At 54.8% G+C, this 15,717-nt stretch overlaps 1 protein-coding gene and 1 pseudogene across 1 annotated transcript; both read right to left on the reverse strand.

Annotated features, from left to right (window-relative positions):
- Nucleotides 1-6,841: 6,841 nt before the first annotated feature.
- On the reverse strand, nucleotides 6,842-9,106 carry LOC125536543 (leucine-rich repeat protein 1-like). Its single transcript, XM_048699780.1, has 5 exons — nucleotides 8,741-9,106; nucleotides 7,775-7,846; nucleotides 7,621-7,692; nucleotides 7,464-7,535; nucleotides 6,842-7,156 (listed from the first exon to the last, which is right to left on the reverse strand). Exons 1-5 carry the CDS (start codon nucleotides 8,971-8,973, stop codon nucleotides 7,120-7,122), a joined length of 486 nt encoding a protein of 161 aa, XP_048555737.1. The 5' UTR covers nucleotides 8,974-9,106; the 3' UTR covers nucleotides 6,842-7,119.
- Nucleotides 9,107-14,107: 5,001 nt separating this feature from the next.
- On the reverse strand, nucleotides 14,108-15,354 carry LOC125536550 (annotated as a pseudogene).
- Nucleotides 15,355-15,717: the final 363 nt, after the last annotated feature.

Consider the following 15,717-nt stretch of genomic DNA (forward strand, 5'->3'; position numbering starts at 1 on the left):
CAGCGGCGGGTCGTGGACGATCTCCTCCGCCAAGGGCAATGGGGTGACGGGGGCCACGGCTCGGAGGGGAATGGCGAGCAGCGGAGGCTGGTTGCGCGAACCCTCCACCTCCGTCTCCGCGGTCGTCGCCTCCGCCTGGGCCTTGGCTGCCGCATCGGCCTGCTCCCTCACCGCCTGGGCCGCCGCTTTCTCCGCCGCCTCGCGCTCCTCCCGCGCTTCACGGGCGTTCCGCTCTGTGGCCTCCCTGAGGTCGGCGCGGGGGTCCACGCGGCGGGAGCTTGAAGAACCTCCAGTCGGCCCAACTACGGAGCCGCCCGGACCATGCTCAAGGGAAAGCGGTGCCCTGTCCAGCAAGCGGAAGAAGTTAAGAAGAATGCTCGAACAAGAAGAGAATGATGAAGAGCATGCGACAAGGCAATTCACGACTTACGCTGAGACCGCCTGAGGCTGCTTCACCGCCTTGCGGAAGCGGGCCGCTTTCGCAGCTGCCTCGTCTCGCTTGGTCGCCGCGGTGGAGGCTTTGGACTTCTTCGGCCGACTGTCGAAGAGGCCTGAAGCGGCCCGGCGCTTCTGTGCACCACCACCGGCAGCCGACGCGATGGACGAGCCCGCGCCCTGATGGTCGGCCGCCGGCTGGCGACGCGGGGCGACTTCGGCTTCAGCATCATCCGGCCAGTCCTCGAAGCTCGCGGTGAGCCTTGAGCCCCCGGGCTCGGCGTCGTCCCCCACGACGGCGTCTTCCATGGCGGCCGCCCCCAAGTCCGGATCGTCGACGTCGTCCGCCGTGCGGTCGGGGGCATACTGGCGTTCTATCCCTGCTGTCCCGGTCGTCGGTGGGAGAAGGGGGTTCTGTTAAGAAGAACCGACTGATTAGAAGCCGGCCATCATAAAGCCGGCAACCAACGAAAAGAAGAAAGAAAGGAAAGCTTACCACGGGCGGAGGGTTGGCGCGAGAATACGGCGCCTTGCCGTATCGCCAGTCCTCGGCGAGCTTGCAGTTGGAGATATAGTTTACCATATACAATACCTCCGCATGAGGCATCTCCCTAGTGCTCAGCCGGCTTGGGTCAAAGCGGCCACTCATCTGGCACATCATATGGGGCCGGCTTTGGAGAGGAGATAGCCGGCGCTCCACGAAGGCGGCCACCAAGTCGGCCCCGCTCAGGTTTTCTGACTGGATCATCACCCGAAGCCGGGAGACGGCGGCGTTCCCGGCCGGAGATAGTGACCGGGACCGGAAACTCCATGAAGGCTGCCTCCCAGCCGGCGCACCGGCTACATAAGCCGGCAGGTTGACGTGGTCTCCTTGCTCGGCGACGTTCTTCACGTAGAAGTATGACTTCTGCCAGATCTTCACCGACTGGATCAGGGGGATGGGCGGGAACGGGTTGTTCTCGCCCGCCCTCCTCATGGCGATGAAGGCCCTGCAGGGGGCGGGCACGCCTGCGACGACGGTGCCGAGTTTGCTCTGGAAGAACTCCCCCCAGAGCTCCAGCGTGGGGAGCAGTCCCAAGAAACCTTCGCAGAGGGAGACGAAGGCCGACAGTAGCATCACCGCATTGGGCGTGAGGTGATGCGGCTGAAGGTTGTAGAACTTGAGGAAGGAGCATAGAAATCCGCTCGCTGGAAGGCCGAAGCCGCGCAGGAAGTGCGAGCGGAAGACGACCCGCTCGCCCTCCTCCGGCGCCGGCGAGACCTCCGTATCTGGCGCCAGGCGGACCCGCACGAGGTTGGCGCCGGGCAGGCGCCGAGTCTGCCAGAGGAACTCAACGTGGTCCTCGTGAACGTTGGAGCCGTCCCACGAGCTCGACAGCGCCATGGGAGCAAGACGATGTGGAGGTGCGGCGGCTCTGAGACGGGAGGCTGCGGTGGCAACGAGAGGAAGAAACGGGGACGAGAAGGGGCGGAGCGAGAGAGAGCGTGCGAACCTCTGCCGCTCCCCCTCCTCCCCCTACTTATAGGCTCGCGTGGCGGAGCCGAGGAGGCGCGGCGTGGGGAAACGTGGGGATCGACCGTGCCCACTCCCCCACGTCCCGCGCTTATTGTGCCTTAACGGCGAAATAAAACCGCTGCGGGAAGGCGAGCGGTCCATGTGGGCCACGGAAGATCCGCGCTCAGACCAAGGCCTGCGAGTGGCGGGCCCAGGCCTACGGCGGTGTCCCATCGCGCGCTTGCGCTGGCAGGATCTCGCTGCCACATGGCCGTGGGAGGGCCCGCAGTCAGCACGCAGATCGACCCCTTTCCCGCCTGCAAGACGCGGAGCTCTCTGAAGTCGGCATACACCCGCAAAGCCGGCTCTTCAGGATGGGAAGCTGACCAATCTTCTCGTCCCTTTGTCCGCCTCGGAGTTCGATCAGCTTCGGGGACTACTGTCGGAGGAAATAGCCATGGGTAGCCTAGCCGGCTTCCCTTGGCCCTTCTGAAAAAATTACGAGCCCGTCCGGCTCTCAAGGATCCAAGACATGGGGCCACCTTCCCCTTGCTGGCTGTCATCCAGACCGGCTTTCAGAAGGCGGCCTGACTTTAGCCCTCATGAAGAAAGCCACGGGAGGGCCGACTTCGGGAAGCCGGCCGTGAGAAGGCCGACTCCAAGAAGCCGGCTCCCATAAAGCGGTCGAGACCGTACCCTCAAAGTTTGCACCCACCTAACGGCGTGCGACGGGGCGTGGCTACAGTGAAGCCTGCCACCCCCGAATCCCGGAGCACGCCTAGCATAGCGCGCCGTACGGAGTAGGCGTGACCCGTCCGGCGTGGCACTGTTGCCATGTTGACCTTGGTGTCACCCACGACGGGCCGCCAGCGTGGCCCACGGACGGTGGGGCCCTTCGGGTAGAGAGACACCCGAAGGCGGCCATGCCTCCCCCCAGTCGGCCCAAGACAGAGCCGGCTCCCCACAGCCGGCTTGCCGCCTCCCTCGAAGGAGACGCCCCATTAAGGAGACAAGACGCGGTGAGGCTACAGCGATCGCCCGACAGGCAGCGGCACTGTAGCCGCGCCTACCACGACGAAGCCCACGTCACCAAGACAGAGCAACAGTAACCAGCCGCCGACCAGGCCCTGGACAGTGGGGCCTGCCTGTCGACCAAGGGGCCGGCAGCCGGCGGGACCCACCAGTTGGCGGGCCCCAGCAGTCATCGCAGGAGCCGGCGAGCGCAGTCGCAGACGGCTGGGCCCCGTGCCCAGTCGGATTACCATTGTACCCCCGGGGGTAGGCCTATATAAACCCCCCGGGGCACCCATGCAAAGGGTTCGACCCCCTGCTAATCCTAGACACCACACAAGGAGAAGAAGCGGGCTAGCCGTGCCTTTCTTCCTCCTCCCACCAAACAGCTCTAGGAGCATTGTGTAGCTACTTGTCCATCTAGTGATCATGCGGAGACCCCGCAGAGCAGCAGTAGGGGTGTTATCTCCACGGAGAGCGCCGAAGCTGGGTAAGATCCGCCGGCGTGCATGTCTTCGCCTCATCCCGTTTCCAGGCACCGGCGATGTCTTACTGGCTCCCACAATGATAAGCCACCCGTTGACATATGTCGCACCTACCACCCGACACACTCGCATCACCGTTGGTAACGGTTCCTCTCTACCCATTACACATGTCGGTCATATGTCGTTTCCTTCTACTTCTACTCCCTTTAACATGTCTAATGTTCTCGTGTCTCTCAACTTAGTCACTAATCTAGTTTCTGTTTGTCATCTTGCTCGTGAGAATCGTATAACTGTTGAATTTGACGATATCGGCTTTTCTGTGAAGTACGCATGTACATGGATGGCACTCCACCGATGTGACAGCCCAAACGAGCTTTACCCGGTGCATCCCTCCGGCGCCACCACCACCCGTCGTCCCGCCGCCTTCGCCGCTAGTGTTGATCTTTGGCACGCCCGCCTCGGTCACCCCAACTCCACCGTTATGCGTCAGATTCTTCAGAGTTTTTCTTTCTCATGTAATAAGGTTGACGACCACACTTGTGAGGCTTGCCTTCTTGGCAAGCACGTTCGTCTTCCCTTTAACGAGTCTACAAACATTTTCACCTTTCCGTTTTCAGTTATTGCATAGTGATGTTTGGACGTCCCCGGTTGCAAGCAACACGGGCTATCTATACTATTTGGTGATATTGGATGATTTTACTCATTATGTGTGGACATTTCCTCTTCGTCGCAAGTCCGACGCTCTTGCCACTCTTACAACTTTTTATTCATATGTCACCACATAGTTCGGTCGTCCCATTCTCGCCTTGCAAACTGACAACGGCAAGGAGTTTGACAGCGTCGCCGTCCGCAATCTTCTTGCGTCGCACGGCACCATTTTTCGCCTCACTTTTCCCTACACGTCACAACAGAATGGTCGCGCCGAGCGCGTCATTCCCACCCTTAATGACTGTGTCCGCATGTTGCTCTTCCACTCCTACATGCCTCCTTGGTTCTGGCCGGACGCGCTCGCGACCGCCAGCCTTCTCATTAACATTCGCCCGTGTCGTTCGCGCTGGAACTATACTCCTCACCAGCTTCTCTTCGGTGCGGTTCCATCTTATGATGGTCTTCGCATTTTTCGGTGTCTCTATTATCCTAGCACCACGTCCACTGCTCCTCACAAACTCGCTCCCTGGTCGCTTCCATGCATCTTCCTTGGTTATCCTCCCAACACCAAAGGTTACCGGTGCTATGATCCAGTGTCCCACCATGTTTTCACTTCGCGGCATGTGTACTTTGATGAGATGGTGTTCCCGTTTCAGCACGTACCGTCACCCTCGGCGTCTCCCGCAGCGCGGTTCGCCCCTGCCTCCTGCTCTGGCGAACCGACCAGACGCGCACTGGGATCGGCCCTGCCTGCCCTCCCCGCGCCGGCGGCCCCCGTCACCGCGGCCCCCTCGGTGGCCCCTGTCGCTGTGGCCCCCTCGGTGGCCCCCATCGACGCGGCCCCTACTGCGGCCCCCTCGGCGGGTCCCGTCGTCGTAGCCTCCTCGCCCGCCCCCGTCGCTGCGCCTCCCTCGGCGGCCCCCTTGGCCGCCCCCGTCGCGGCCCCCTCAGCCGCCCCCGTCATCGCGGCTGCACCCCTCACCGGTGTGGTCACTCGGGTTCGGACTGGGACACTTCGTCCTAGCACGCGCTCCACGTCTGACGAGTACGCGTGTGCTGCATCTACCTCGGCACCGCCTCCACTCCCCACCTCCGCTCGTGCAGCCCTTCGGTATCCGAACTGGCTTGCTGCGATGTGTGAGGAGTTTGACGTCCTGCAGCGCGACCGTACGTGGCAGCTTGTCCCGTGGCCTCCCCGTGCCAATGTGATCACTGGCAAGTGGGTCTTCCACCACAAGACTCACCCCGACGGCTCTCTCGAGTGCTACAAGGCGCGTTGGGTGGTGCGCGGCTTTCGCCAGCGTGCCGGCGTGGACTTCACCGACACCTTCGCCCCGGTTGTCAAACCGGGCACAATTCGCGTTGTCCTCCAGCTTGCTGTTTCTCGCGCCTGGCCAGTTCACCAGCTCGATGTGTCTAATGCTTTTTTGCATGGTCATCTCGACGAGTAGGTGTTTTGTCAGCAACCTACTGGTTTTGTCAACACCGACTATTCGGACCACGTGTGCTTGCTCTCTCGTTCTCTCTATGGGTTGAAGCAGGCGCCTCGGGCCTGGTACCAGCGGATCGCGGCCTTCCTTCAGCAATAGGGGTTCCGGTCCACACGGTCCGATGCCTCCCTGTTTGTTTATCACCAGGGTTCCGCCACCACGTACCTCCTCCTGTACATTGACGACATCATCCTGACTGCCTCCTCGCCAGCGCTCCTTCAGCAGATCACAGCTCGCCTCGGCACTGAGTTCACCCTCAAAGATTTGGGGGCTCTCCACTACTTCCTAGGCATCGAGGTTGTGCGCCGGGCTACTGGCTTCTTCTTGCATCAGCAGAAGTACGCCTAGGAGCTTCTGGAGCGAGCGGGCATGCTTAACTGCAAGCCTGCTCCTACGCCTATCAACACGAAGGCTAAGGTGTCCGCCGTCGAGGGATCTCCGGTGTCCGACGCTCCCTTCTACCGCTCCATCGTCAATGCGCTTCAATACCTCACACTGACGCGCCCGGACATTCAGTATGATGTCCAGCAGGTGTGCCTTCACATGCATGCTCCTCGTGATACTCATTGGGCTCTGGTGAAACGTATCCTTCGGTACATACGTGGCACCACAGCTATGGGTCTCACCCTGACGGCATCACCTGACACCAGCTTTGTCGCCTACTCCGACGCCGACTAGGCTGGGTGTCCCGACACTCGACGCTCCACTTTCGGCTACTACGTCTACCTTGGGCCCTCTCTGATTTCGTGATCATCTAAACAACAACCCATGGTCTCACGGTCGAGTGCCGAGGCCGAGTATAGGGCCGTGGCCAACGCCGTTGCGGAGTGCTCTTGGCTACGACAACTACTTCAGGAGTTGCTATGCGAGGTTACCAAGGCGACGCTTGTTTACTGCGACAACGTCTCCGCGGTGTATCTCGCTGCCAACCTTGTCCATCACCGACGGACGAAGCATATTGAGCTCGACATTCACTTCGTCAGGGAGCACGTCGCACTTGGTCGTGTTCGAGTTCTCCATGTGCCCACCGATCAGCAGTTCACCGATGTCATGACGAAGGGACTACCCACCTCGACGTTTGAGGGCTTTCGGTCCAGTCTCTGCGTCACCGGCGACGCTTCGACTGTGGGGAGGGGGGGGGGGTGTTGAACATGTGTACATGTACGTAGGTGTGGGTTTTGTATGCCGTACATGTAGTGTCTCTCTCCCTCTGTATTTACTTATATCTTGGGAGAAGACACGGTCACACCCCTTGTACCTATATATATGTGCCTAGTGCACGATCAATCATTTACCAATGCACCAAATCATTCTCTACATATAGTACTTATATAGGCTCGAGCATCAGTTGGCGATTTTATTAGGGGAACACAAACAGCAACAGCCACATCGATCACAGCTTGTAGAGAACAGAAACTAATCAACATGTCTACTCTGGCACGCGCACACACAGCTTAACCTCGCTGACGAATCCAGCTACTCCATGAACCGACGCCGCCCGCTTTGCCAGCTGCATGCTACCACCAGTTTATTTCACTCAGGCGACCAGCGCCATCTAGCACTTCTTGCCCAGACGCGGGTTGTGGGCAAAGCTGCACCAAATCAACAATGGAGATGCATGCATGGTCAGCGCTTACAAGCAGTGGTGGAAGAAATACATGTACTCCTATATAGCAACAAACAACTTGATTATCGGAAGTATACTGAAAGCGGATGCGCTACATGCTTACTATTCCCTCCGTTCCTAAATATTTGTCTTTCTAGAAATTTCAAATGACTACTACATACGGATGTATGTAGACATATTTTAGAGTGTAGATTCACTCATTTTGCTCCGTATGTAGTTACTTGTTGAAATGCCTAAAAAGACAAGTATTTTGAAACGGAGGGAGTACATACCTACGACGAGGTATGTGCTTAAACGGTCCAGCGGTTGGAATCGGGCCGCAGAAGTTGTTGTTTGAGAAATCCCTGCAAGTGAAACGACGGTGGATGAAGCGAAGTGCGCGGAGAACAATTGGAATGCCAAGAATGCATGATACTGAGCTCCACTCACGCATTTGTCAGCTTGGACAGCCCAACCAGTTCCTTTGGGATCGGGCCGGTGAAGTGGTTGTCATAAACAGCCCTGTTGATCGGATGCCAAGAGAGTTAACAGTGTCATTGGTAAATTGTCACAGGCAGAAATAAACTGGGTTGAAGAGGCTCACAAATATTCTAGGCGGTCCAGTTGGCCAAGCTCCGGCGCCAGCGGTCCGGACAGGTTCAGGCGGGCAATGACTCTGTTAAAACAAATTAATATCATTACTACTCCAGTAAAAATTAGATGCGTCCAGAAATACAAAAAGGACAGTGTTCCATCCCTCAGAAAAAAAAAGGACAGTGTTCCAAGCAGTCACTCAACATGAGGAGGCCTTGACTGGGCCAGATTCATCGTCTTCAGGTCCACGAGTTTTGGACTAGGCCTAGCAGATTCGCCCAAATTCATCTTTTTTTTGTGTAAAAAAAACTACACACTTAACTATGTTCAGAATCTTCTATCTAAAAATAAATAAATTCAAATGACCGAGCAGTACCAAAAACCCACGAGTTTTACTCCATGGATTTGCTCCTCTTCAAAAAATAAATAAAAGAGGAAAAGGGCATCTGCTCCACTCCGAAGACCAAAAACCTTCTAAAAAAATGAGTAGCAAAAATTGTGCATCAAACCAAAAGATTAATTAAATAAAATCGCATAAACCAAACACGGCACATTAGATCAGCAAGATCAACAATCGTAGTCGACTTGCTGATCCAGTTCCACACCGGCAATGCCAATAGTTCGAACAAGGGTGGTGATGGATATACAAAGCACTTTCCTCCATTCCAAAATAATTGGATTTTAGAATCTTTCTAAGTCAAACTTTACAAAGTTTAACTAAGCCTATAGAAAAATCCGCAAAAATCTACTATATCAAATATATATATGAAAATATATTTCTTCATGAATCTAATGCAACAAATTTTGTTTTATAGGTGTTGATATACTTCTATATAGACTTGGTCAAACTTAATGAAGTTTGACTTAGGACAATCTCGAACACCAATTGTTTTGAAATACATGGGGTACCGGAGGCACGCACAGGGACGGAATAAAAATTTCGCGTATGGGAATGGAGGTATCCAAGTCTACTCACATGTGGGTGACGCGTTTGTTGTCGTTGCAAGTGATGTAGAACCAGGTGCAAGGGTCCACCAATTGCGGGTCCCAGCTCTTCAATGCACCGTTGGGGTCATGTAAGCCGCTCTTCAGGGCCAAGAGCGCGTCAATGTCCTTCGCCGCCACCGGCGCCAGTAGAAGGGTCGATGCGACCGTCGCAAGGACGATGACCGATAGGGGCAGTAGTGATCTGGTCGCCATGGGCGCCATAGGTGCAAGGCAAGGCTAGTTGGGTCGTGATGTGAGGGAAGTGGGCGATCACGGTGGTAGATTGTATGTGGTTTTTATGGAACGGATTCGTGTGAGGGATTTTAAATAGGTGGCGCATGGGGCGAGGATGGTGGTGTGCACTGGAACGGGGGGATACGTGCCACCGGTTACTAATGCTAAAAAATACGACGACCTTAAGATATGATGCATGCATCGAAAGAGTTATATCTATACGCTCATCTCATGTGCGCTCATTTTAATGCCAAAGATATAATCTTATGATACAATGCATGCATTAATATATAATCTTATGATACGATACGCTCATTGTAATGCCAAAGATATAATCTTATGATGCGATGCATGCATTGATAGAGTTAGACCTATACACTCATATAATGCTAAAGATATCATCTTATGGACATAAGATATGATGCGTTGGGACTAATAAAAGAAATATCGTCAAATATTTTTTCATTCACTCACAATCAGTTTTTATATAATAAACGTATTGCCTTTATTGATATTTTTATGCAACTCTATCTATGTCAAACATTGCGGTTCCATGTTGGTAAATGTGGGTTGAAGCTACGAGAGGGCACGTCCTGCACGCATGGGCATATGAACCCACTTTTCAGAAAAATGCATTTTAAGCACGTTTCAAAATGTCAAAAAAAATTGAAAAAATCATGCATACATCCTCGCAATATGTGTGCATGGCACAAAGTTTCATGAGGAAATCTTTTTTTTGCCTCTGCAAAAAAATCCATTGCTTTTAAGTAGCGTTCCATGACACTTTTTTTTTCTTTTTTGCACAGGCCAGAAAAAGTTATTTTTCCACGAAACTTTCTGCGTGCACATAAAATGTGAAGATGTACATGTGGGACTTTTTTCAAAACTTTTTGGTATTTAGAAATAAGTTCTCTAAAGTGGATTAATTTGCCTACGGTTCATCCATGCACTTCTCTTAAAGCTATAGGCGATATTACCATACACAGTAGGTAACCTTATCTCTTTGATATTTTCGAGCCTGCAATTCCCACAATGCCATGTTTCCCCCAAGGCGTTCATATAACTCTTTACATAGAAGACTTGTCCGGGTTGCCTGTTAGAATTTGTGGGTTAAATAAATGACATGTCGTTAGCCATAGCTGGTCAAGTTGTCTCTGATGTTCTGGAACAGGTAGTTCCAATATTGCCGGGCCCTTTGTGAGGTGTTTGTATAAATTTATACAGTGTATCATATATTGGCCAGATTTTATGATGGAAATTGTGGGCTAAAGTTATATGGCATGTCACTATGCATAGCTGGTCACCTTTTCTATTGACGGTATGGACCTATGACTGGTCTCCCTGAGTTGTTCATGCAATGACTCTATACATGGTGTCGATCAGGGACGGCCCTGGGCCATGGCGACGAGTGCGACGGTCTAGGGCCCAGCCCAAACAAGGGTCCATAGCCTGTGAATAGCAGTGTGTATATATATATATATATATTACTAAAAAAATCTAGTACACCAAGGAAGCAGGCCCAGCCCATGAAGAGAGAGGAAGCAAAGTCCGGCACAAACGCAATCCAAAATCCCCTTTCCTTAGTTCTCTCCGAGAAAACGCAGCCGGCTCGTTCGTCTCCCAGCCGCCATCGTCTTCTTCAGTCTTCAGCAATTGATTGCCCCAAATTCCTATGAGCCCAAGACCCCAATTCCTAAGCTAATTAATGAATTTTTCAAGGGCCCCAGAATTTCCTCGGCTTCTCGCTTCCTATAAATACCCCAAGGGCCCCAGGTTAGCGGAGACGAGCCGATGACATACTATTCTTCTTGGCGTCCTGGAAACGGGGGTATCGAGACTTGCATGCGTGCGGCCCATGACATGGCTCAATTAACGGCCTGGTACGGCCCAGCTTCAACAACAACAACCCAAGACCCTCGCGAGGGGTCAAGCATCGCGAGGCGGACGATACCAAAACCTCCCTGAGGCAGCCTCGCTAGGCTGGCTCCCGAAGAACGGAGATATCAATGCAAGGTGCACCTCGCGAGATTCATATGACGTGAACCATGACGACCAAGGCCAGACGGGCGTCAGCGGGTCCAGTGTACCAGTTTCCTCTTTTGTGCTAAGGAGGCAAGCGCAGGCGCGGAGTCCCGAGGAATCAAGCAAAGGTTTCCATTTCGGTGTAACAAGACCAAGACCACCAGGACGACAGGACGGAGGTCATCGCGTAGCCCACCGTGGTGTCACGACCAGGAGCTTTTGCAGGCGAAGACTACATTTGTCAGGATAACTTGTACTAGTTGCCCCCCTTCGAATTTGACCATTGTGGGTTCCCTTCCCGCCTTACATTTGAGAAGAGGACCAAGGCCACTATGAATAGGACCTAACCATCACCATAGAAGAGGACGGATTATTCAGATCATCCTCACACCCATCAGCTCATCAAGCACAAGAACACCACTCCTCCTGAGGCTGTTCCACCTTTGTACTAGTCCATCCTCAGCCCCTCGAGGCCAATCCACCACAAAGCAGGAGTAGGGTTTTACACCGCAAGGTGGCCCGAACCTAGGTAAACTTCCATGTCTCTTGTCCATTTAGTTCGTCGAGCTAGGCCATGGAATCGATGCGTGGGCAGAATGGGGAGGACGAGTTCTTCGCACGCACCCCAGTGTTCGAACCTCTCAATGGTCTGTGGAACCCCGAATCCGACATTTAGTGCGCCGTGTAGGGGTGTGTTGGAGCTTCTCTTCTTCCAGTCGGTCCGCCATCGCCCCATAGCTCCGATGGCCGACGATCCGAGGGCTCATGCCAAGCACTGGGCTTCTTGGCCCATCCGGGCAGCGCCGTCCGCCCAAGAAGACCTTCACTCCGCGCTCCAGGCGTCCCGTGCGCCGCCCAACACTGCCGGACAGGGCGGTGCAGGTCGGCGCCATCCGCCCTCGCACCAGGGCATACGCGCGCCACCACATGATCTTCGGGCTACGCCGCGGCGACAGCACGACACACTCGTCGGGAGCAGGCGAACATGCGGGTTGCGCTCATCGTGGTGCGAGAGTTGCTGCGCTGCAGGTTGGCGAAGGGCGGTCGCGACGCCCTGCTGGAGCGGGTCGCCGAGCTGCTTGACGCCGTATGCAGGGGAGCGGCACCCTTCTGCACCCTGCCCACACTGCAGGTTGTGGCAGGGGCGCGCGCCGGACCCCGGCGTGCCCGCGCGCCCCCCGGAGCGCCTGGGGGACCCGACAGCATCAACATGGCCCGCGACGCCGCTCGTCCTACCACAACAGCACCGCCTCCAGGCGAGGCAAGCTCTGGCGGTCTCCTGCGGGGCCGCGGCGGGATGTCACCCCATGGACAACAGTGCCAGGCGCCGTGCCCGGTGGCCCATGGCGCGGGGCACCCAGGCGATGGCCCTAGCACAGCAACCCCAGACGCCTACGTGCCTCACATGATGGACCTGGAGTACACGTCAGGGGAAGGCCTCGGCTCGTTCCCCGAGCCAGGCTGGACAGAAGGGACGCAAGAGGCTGAGGCTTTCCACGAGGCGCCAGGAAGCTTCGCCGACCCCTTCAACGACAATAACCATTGGGTACAGCCAGTATCTCAGGAGCATGCTTATGCTAACCATGGACCGCAGGTGAACCAGGCCATAGCAGCGGCCAGAGACCCCCGGGTGACGGCTCCACTCCAGTCGGGAGAGGCGCACTGGGGGCTGCGCGGGAGGGGCCCGGAGCCAGGGCCTCCCCCACGCCGCATGGAGCAAGGCGCTGCACGGATGTAGGTCCTCTTCCTGGGAAGGCGCTGGCGAGCCCTTCCCCCCGGCAGAGGGCCCGTGGTCGCCGAGGGTACCGCCAGCGTCCCCCTTGCCCCTTGGTCTCGTCCTAGTTTCCTGACGCCCCAATGGTGGTCGGGGGAGGCGCAGGGCGGGGCCCTCGTCTGACGATATGAAGCAAGGCTCGCGCCTGTGAAGGTCTCCGCTCGTGACACTCTCACGTAATAATGAATAGAGTTATACACGCCCCGGAGTCTCCTGAGTGCCGCCCTCGGACCTCACGGTGGCTCCCACCCACGTTCAAGTGGAAGCACCATGCTCCGCACTGGCCGTCGACACTGTCCCCCAATGACTATGCTCACACCCAGTGAAAGCATTTAGCTCTGCGCTGGTGAGAAGACAAGAAGACTAGCTAGGTGTCGGACGTGGTTGTTTGCTTTCGCCCCATTTTCTGTAACCTGATTCACCGCCTTTTGGATTGAGATTTGAAGTTCTCTTTGTGTTATCAAAACCGCGGGATTTTTTCTTGATTGTGTCGGTTTCTCGCCTTCTGGTTGCATGTTTTCTGAGGGGCTCGCACCTGATCCCCCGCGAGCGCCTCGCGAGGGGGGCTAGGCGTGGTATGGCACACGAAGCACGCTCAGGTTGGCCGACGGCAAGGCCCCCCAGGCCAAGGATGCAATCACCGTAGGATCACTGCGCATACCCAGCCGTAGTACGACATTCGTTCCTCGCGAGGCTCTCTTGGGCGAGCCAGCAAGACCCTCGGAAGACCTAAAAACCTCGCGAGCCCCGAAGAGCTTGCCTCAGAAGGACGTCTGCGACCTCAGGACCTCGGTGAAGAAGCGGAGGTAGCCGACATAATCTTTCTCGTGCAGGTGGGGGACGCTCTCCTCGCAGATGATGCTCAAGACTCGGTTGGCCCTCACCTTGAGAGCCCTGGAGCATAGAAGCATGCTCGCGCTGTAGCGTCCGTCGACAGCATGCCTCATCCGCATTCTTCTTCGCGAGGGACGCGGCACCATCGATCTGCCGCTGGAGTGAGAGCAAGTCGGCGCGTGTGGAGGCCAAGTCAGCCTGGGCCAAAGCCTTAGCTGCCTTGGCGGCACTCTCGTGCTGCTCCGCTTCGTTCAGCTTTGCCTTAAGGGTGACGGTCCTGCCTTCAACCTTGGTTTCCAGGAGCTCCAGCTTCAGACGGTACTCATCGGCAAGATCCGTGCGAGTCTTCGCCACCCTCCGGAGAAAGAAAATATAAATAGGATGGAGGATCAGTTAGCGATTTTAATACGGGATGTAATCGATCTCACGGCAACGACCACATCTATCTCGGCTTGTACAAAGCAGAAACTAATCAACCTGTCTGGTCTGGCACACACACATACACACGCACACACAGCTACTATCAACATGAACCGCCGCCGCCACTTCGCCAGCTACAACTGCATGCCACCACCAGTTTATTTAACGCCGGCCACCGGCGCCATCTAGCACTTCCTGCCCAGACGCGGGTTGTTGGCAAAGCTGCACCATATCAACAATGGAGAATGGAGATGAATGCATGGTCAGCGCTCCCGAGCAGTGGTGGAAGCAATACATGTACACTTGTACAGCATCAACTTGATTATCAGAACAGGTCGTTGCATACTGAAGGCGGATGTGCTAGTACCGTACGTACCTACTCCGAGGTATGCGCCGAAACGCTCCAGTGGTCGGAATCGGCCCGCAGAGGTTGTTGTTCGAGAAATCCCTGCAAGCGAAACGCAGGTTGGACATGACACGAAGTGCGCGGATGACAATTGGAATGCAGAGAAGAATACATGAAAGCTGAGCTCTCCACTTACGCGTGTTTCAGGCTGGACAGCCCAGCCAGCTCCCTTGGGATTGGCCCTGTCAAACGGTTGTGATCGATTTCCCTGTTGATCAGATGCCAGAAGAGTCGGTCAATACAACCCTTTCCGGAAGCGTGCGTTAACAGAATCACTAGTAAGTTGTCACAGGCAGAGATAAACTGGGTTAGAGGCTCACAAATATTGTAGCCGGTCAAGTTTGCCGAGCTCCGGCGCCAGAGGTCCGGACAGGTTCATTTTGTTAAGATCTCTGTTAAAACAAAGAAATGTTTACCCTAGTAATTACTTCCTCCGTTCCTAAATATAAGTCCTTGTAGAGATTTCACTGTAAACCACGTACAGATGTATACAGATGCATTTTAGAGTATAGATTCACTCATTTTGCTTCGTATGTAGTCTATTGTATAATCTCTACAAAAACTTATATTTAGAAACGGAGGGAGTAGATGAGTGCCGGAGGCACACACAGGGACTAAATCAGAGTCGCGCGTATGGGAATGGAGGTATCCAAGTGCACTTACATGCGGGTGACGCGGTTGTTATTGCGGTCGCAGGTGATGTGGGACCAGGTGCAGGCGTCCACCAGGTTCAGGTCCCAGTTCTTCAAGGGTCCACGTCCTGGTTCGCCGCCACTGGCGTCAGCAGAAGGGTCGACGCGAAGGTCGCAAGGATGATCACAACCAGGAGCAGACGTGATTCGGCCGCCGTGGGTGCCATAGGTGCAAGGCAGGGCAAGTGTTGATGTGATGTGAGGGGAGCGGGCTAGCACGATGGCGGATTGTCTGTGATGTTTTGCTTCGATGAACGGGAGTCGGTTTGTGTGAGGGGTTTTAAAGAGGAGGCGGAGTACGTGCCACCAGCCACAGTTGTTCTTGGAAATCAGTGGCACCGCCCTAAGACTACTACATTTAATATAGATTATATATAATAACTTTATCAATGCACTATATCTTAGTGTTACATGTACACTAGGCTTCATTTAATACAGATTATACTAGCATATTAACATTGTAGTGTATTTGAGATATAGTTCTTTTTAGCAATATTTGAGATATAGTTCATCGGTATAGTTGTATCTATAAGGTATGATGCATGCATTGATAGAGTTGTATCTACACACTCATCTAATGCAGA

Source organism: Triticum urartu, chromosome 1 (assembly GCF_003073215.2).
Source record: "Triticum urartu cultivar G1812 chromosome 1, Tu2.1, whole genome shotgun sequence".
NCBI lineage: Eukaryota > Viridiplantae > Streptophyta > Magnoliopsida > Poales > Poaceae > Triticum > Triticum urartu.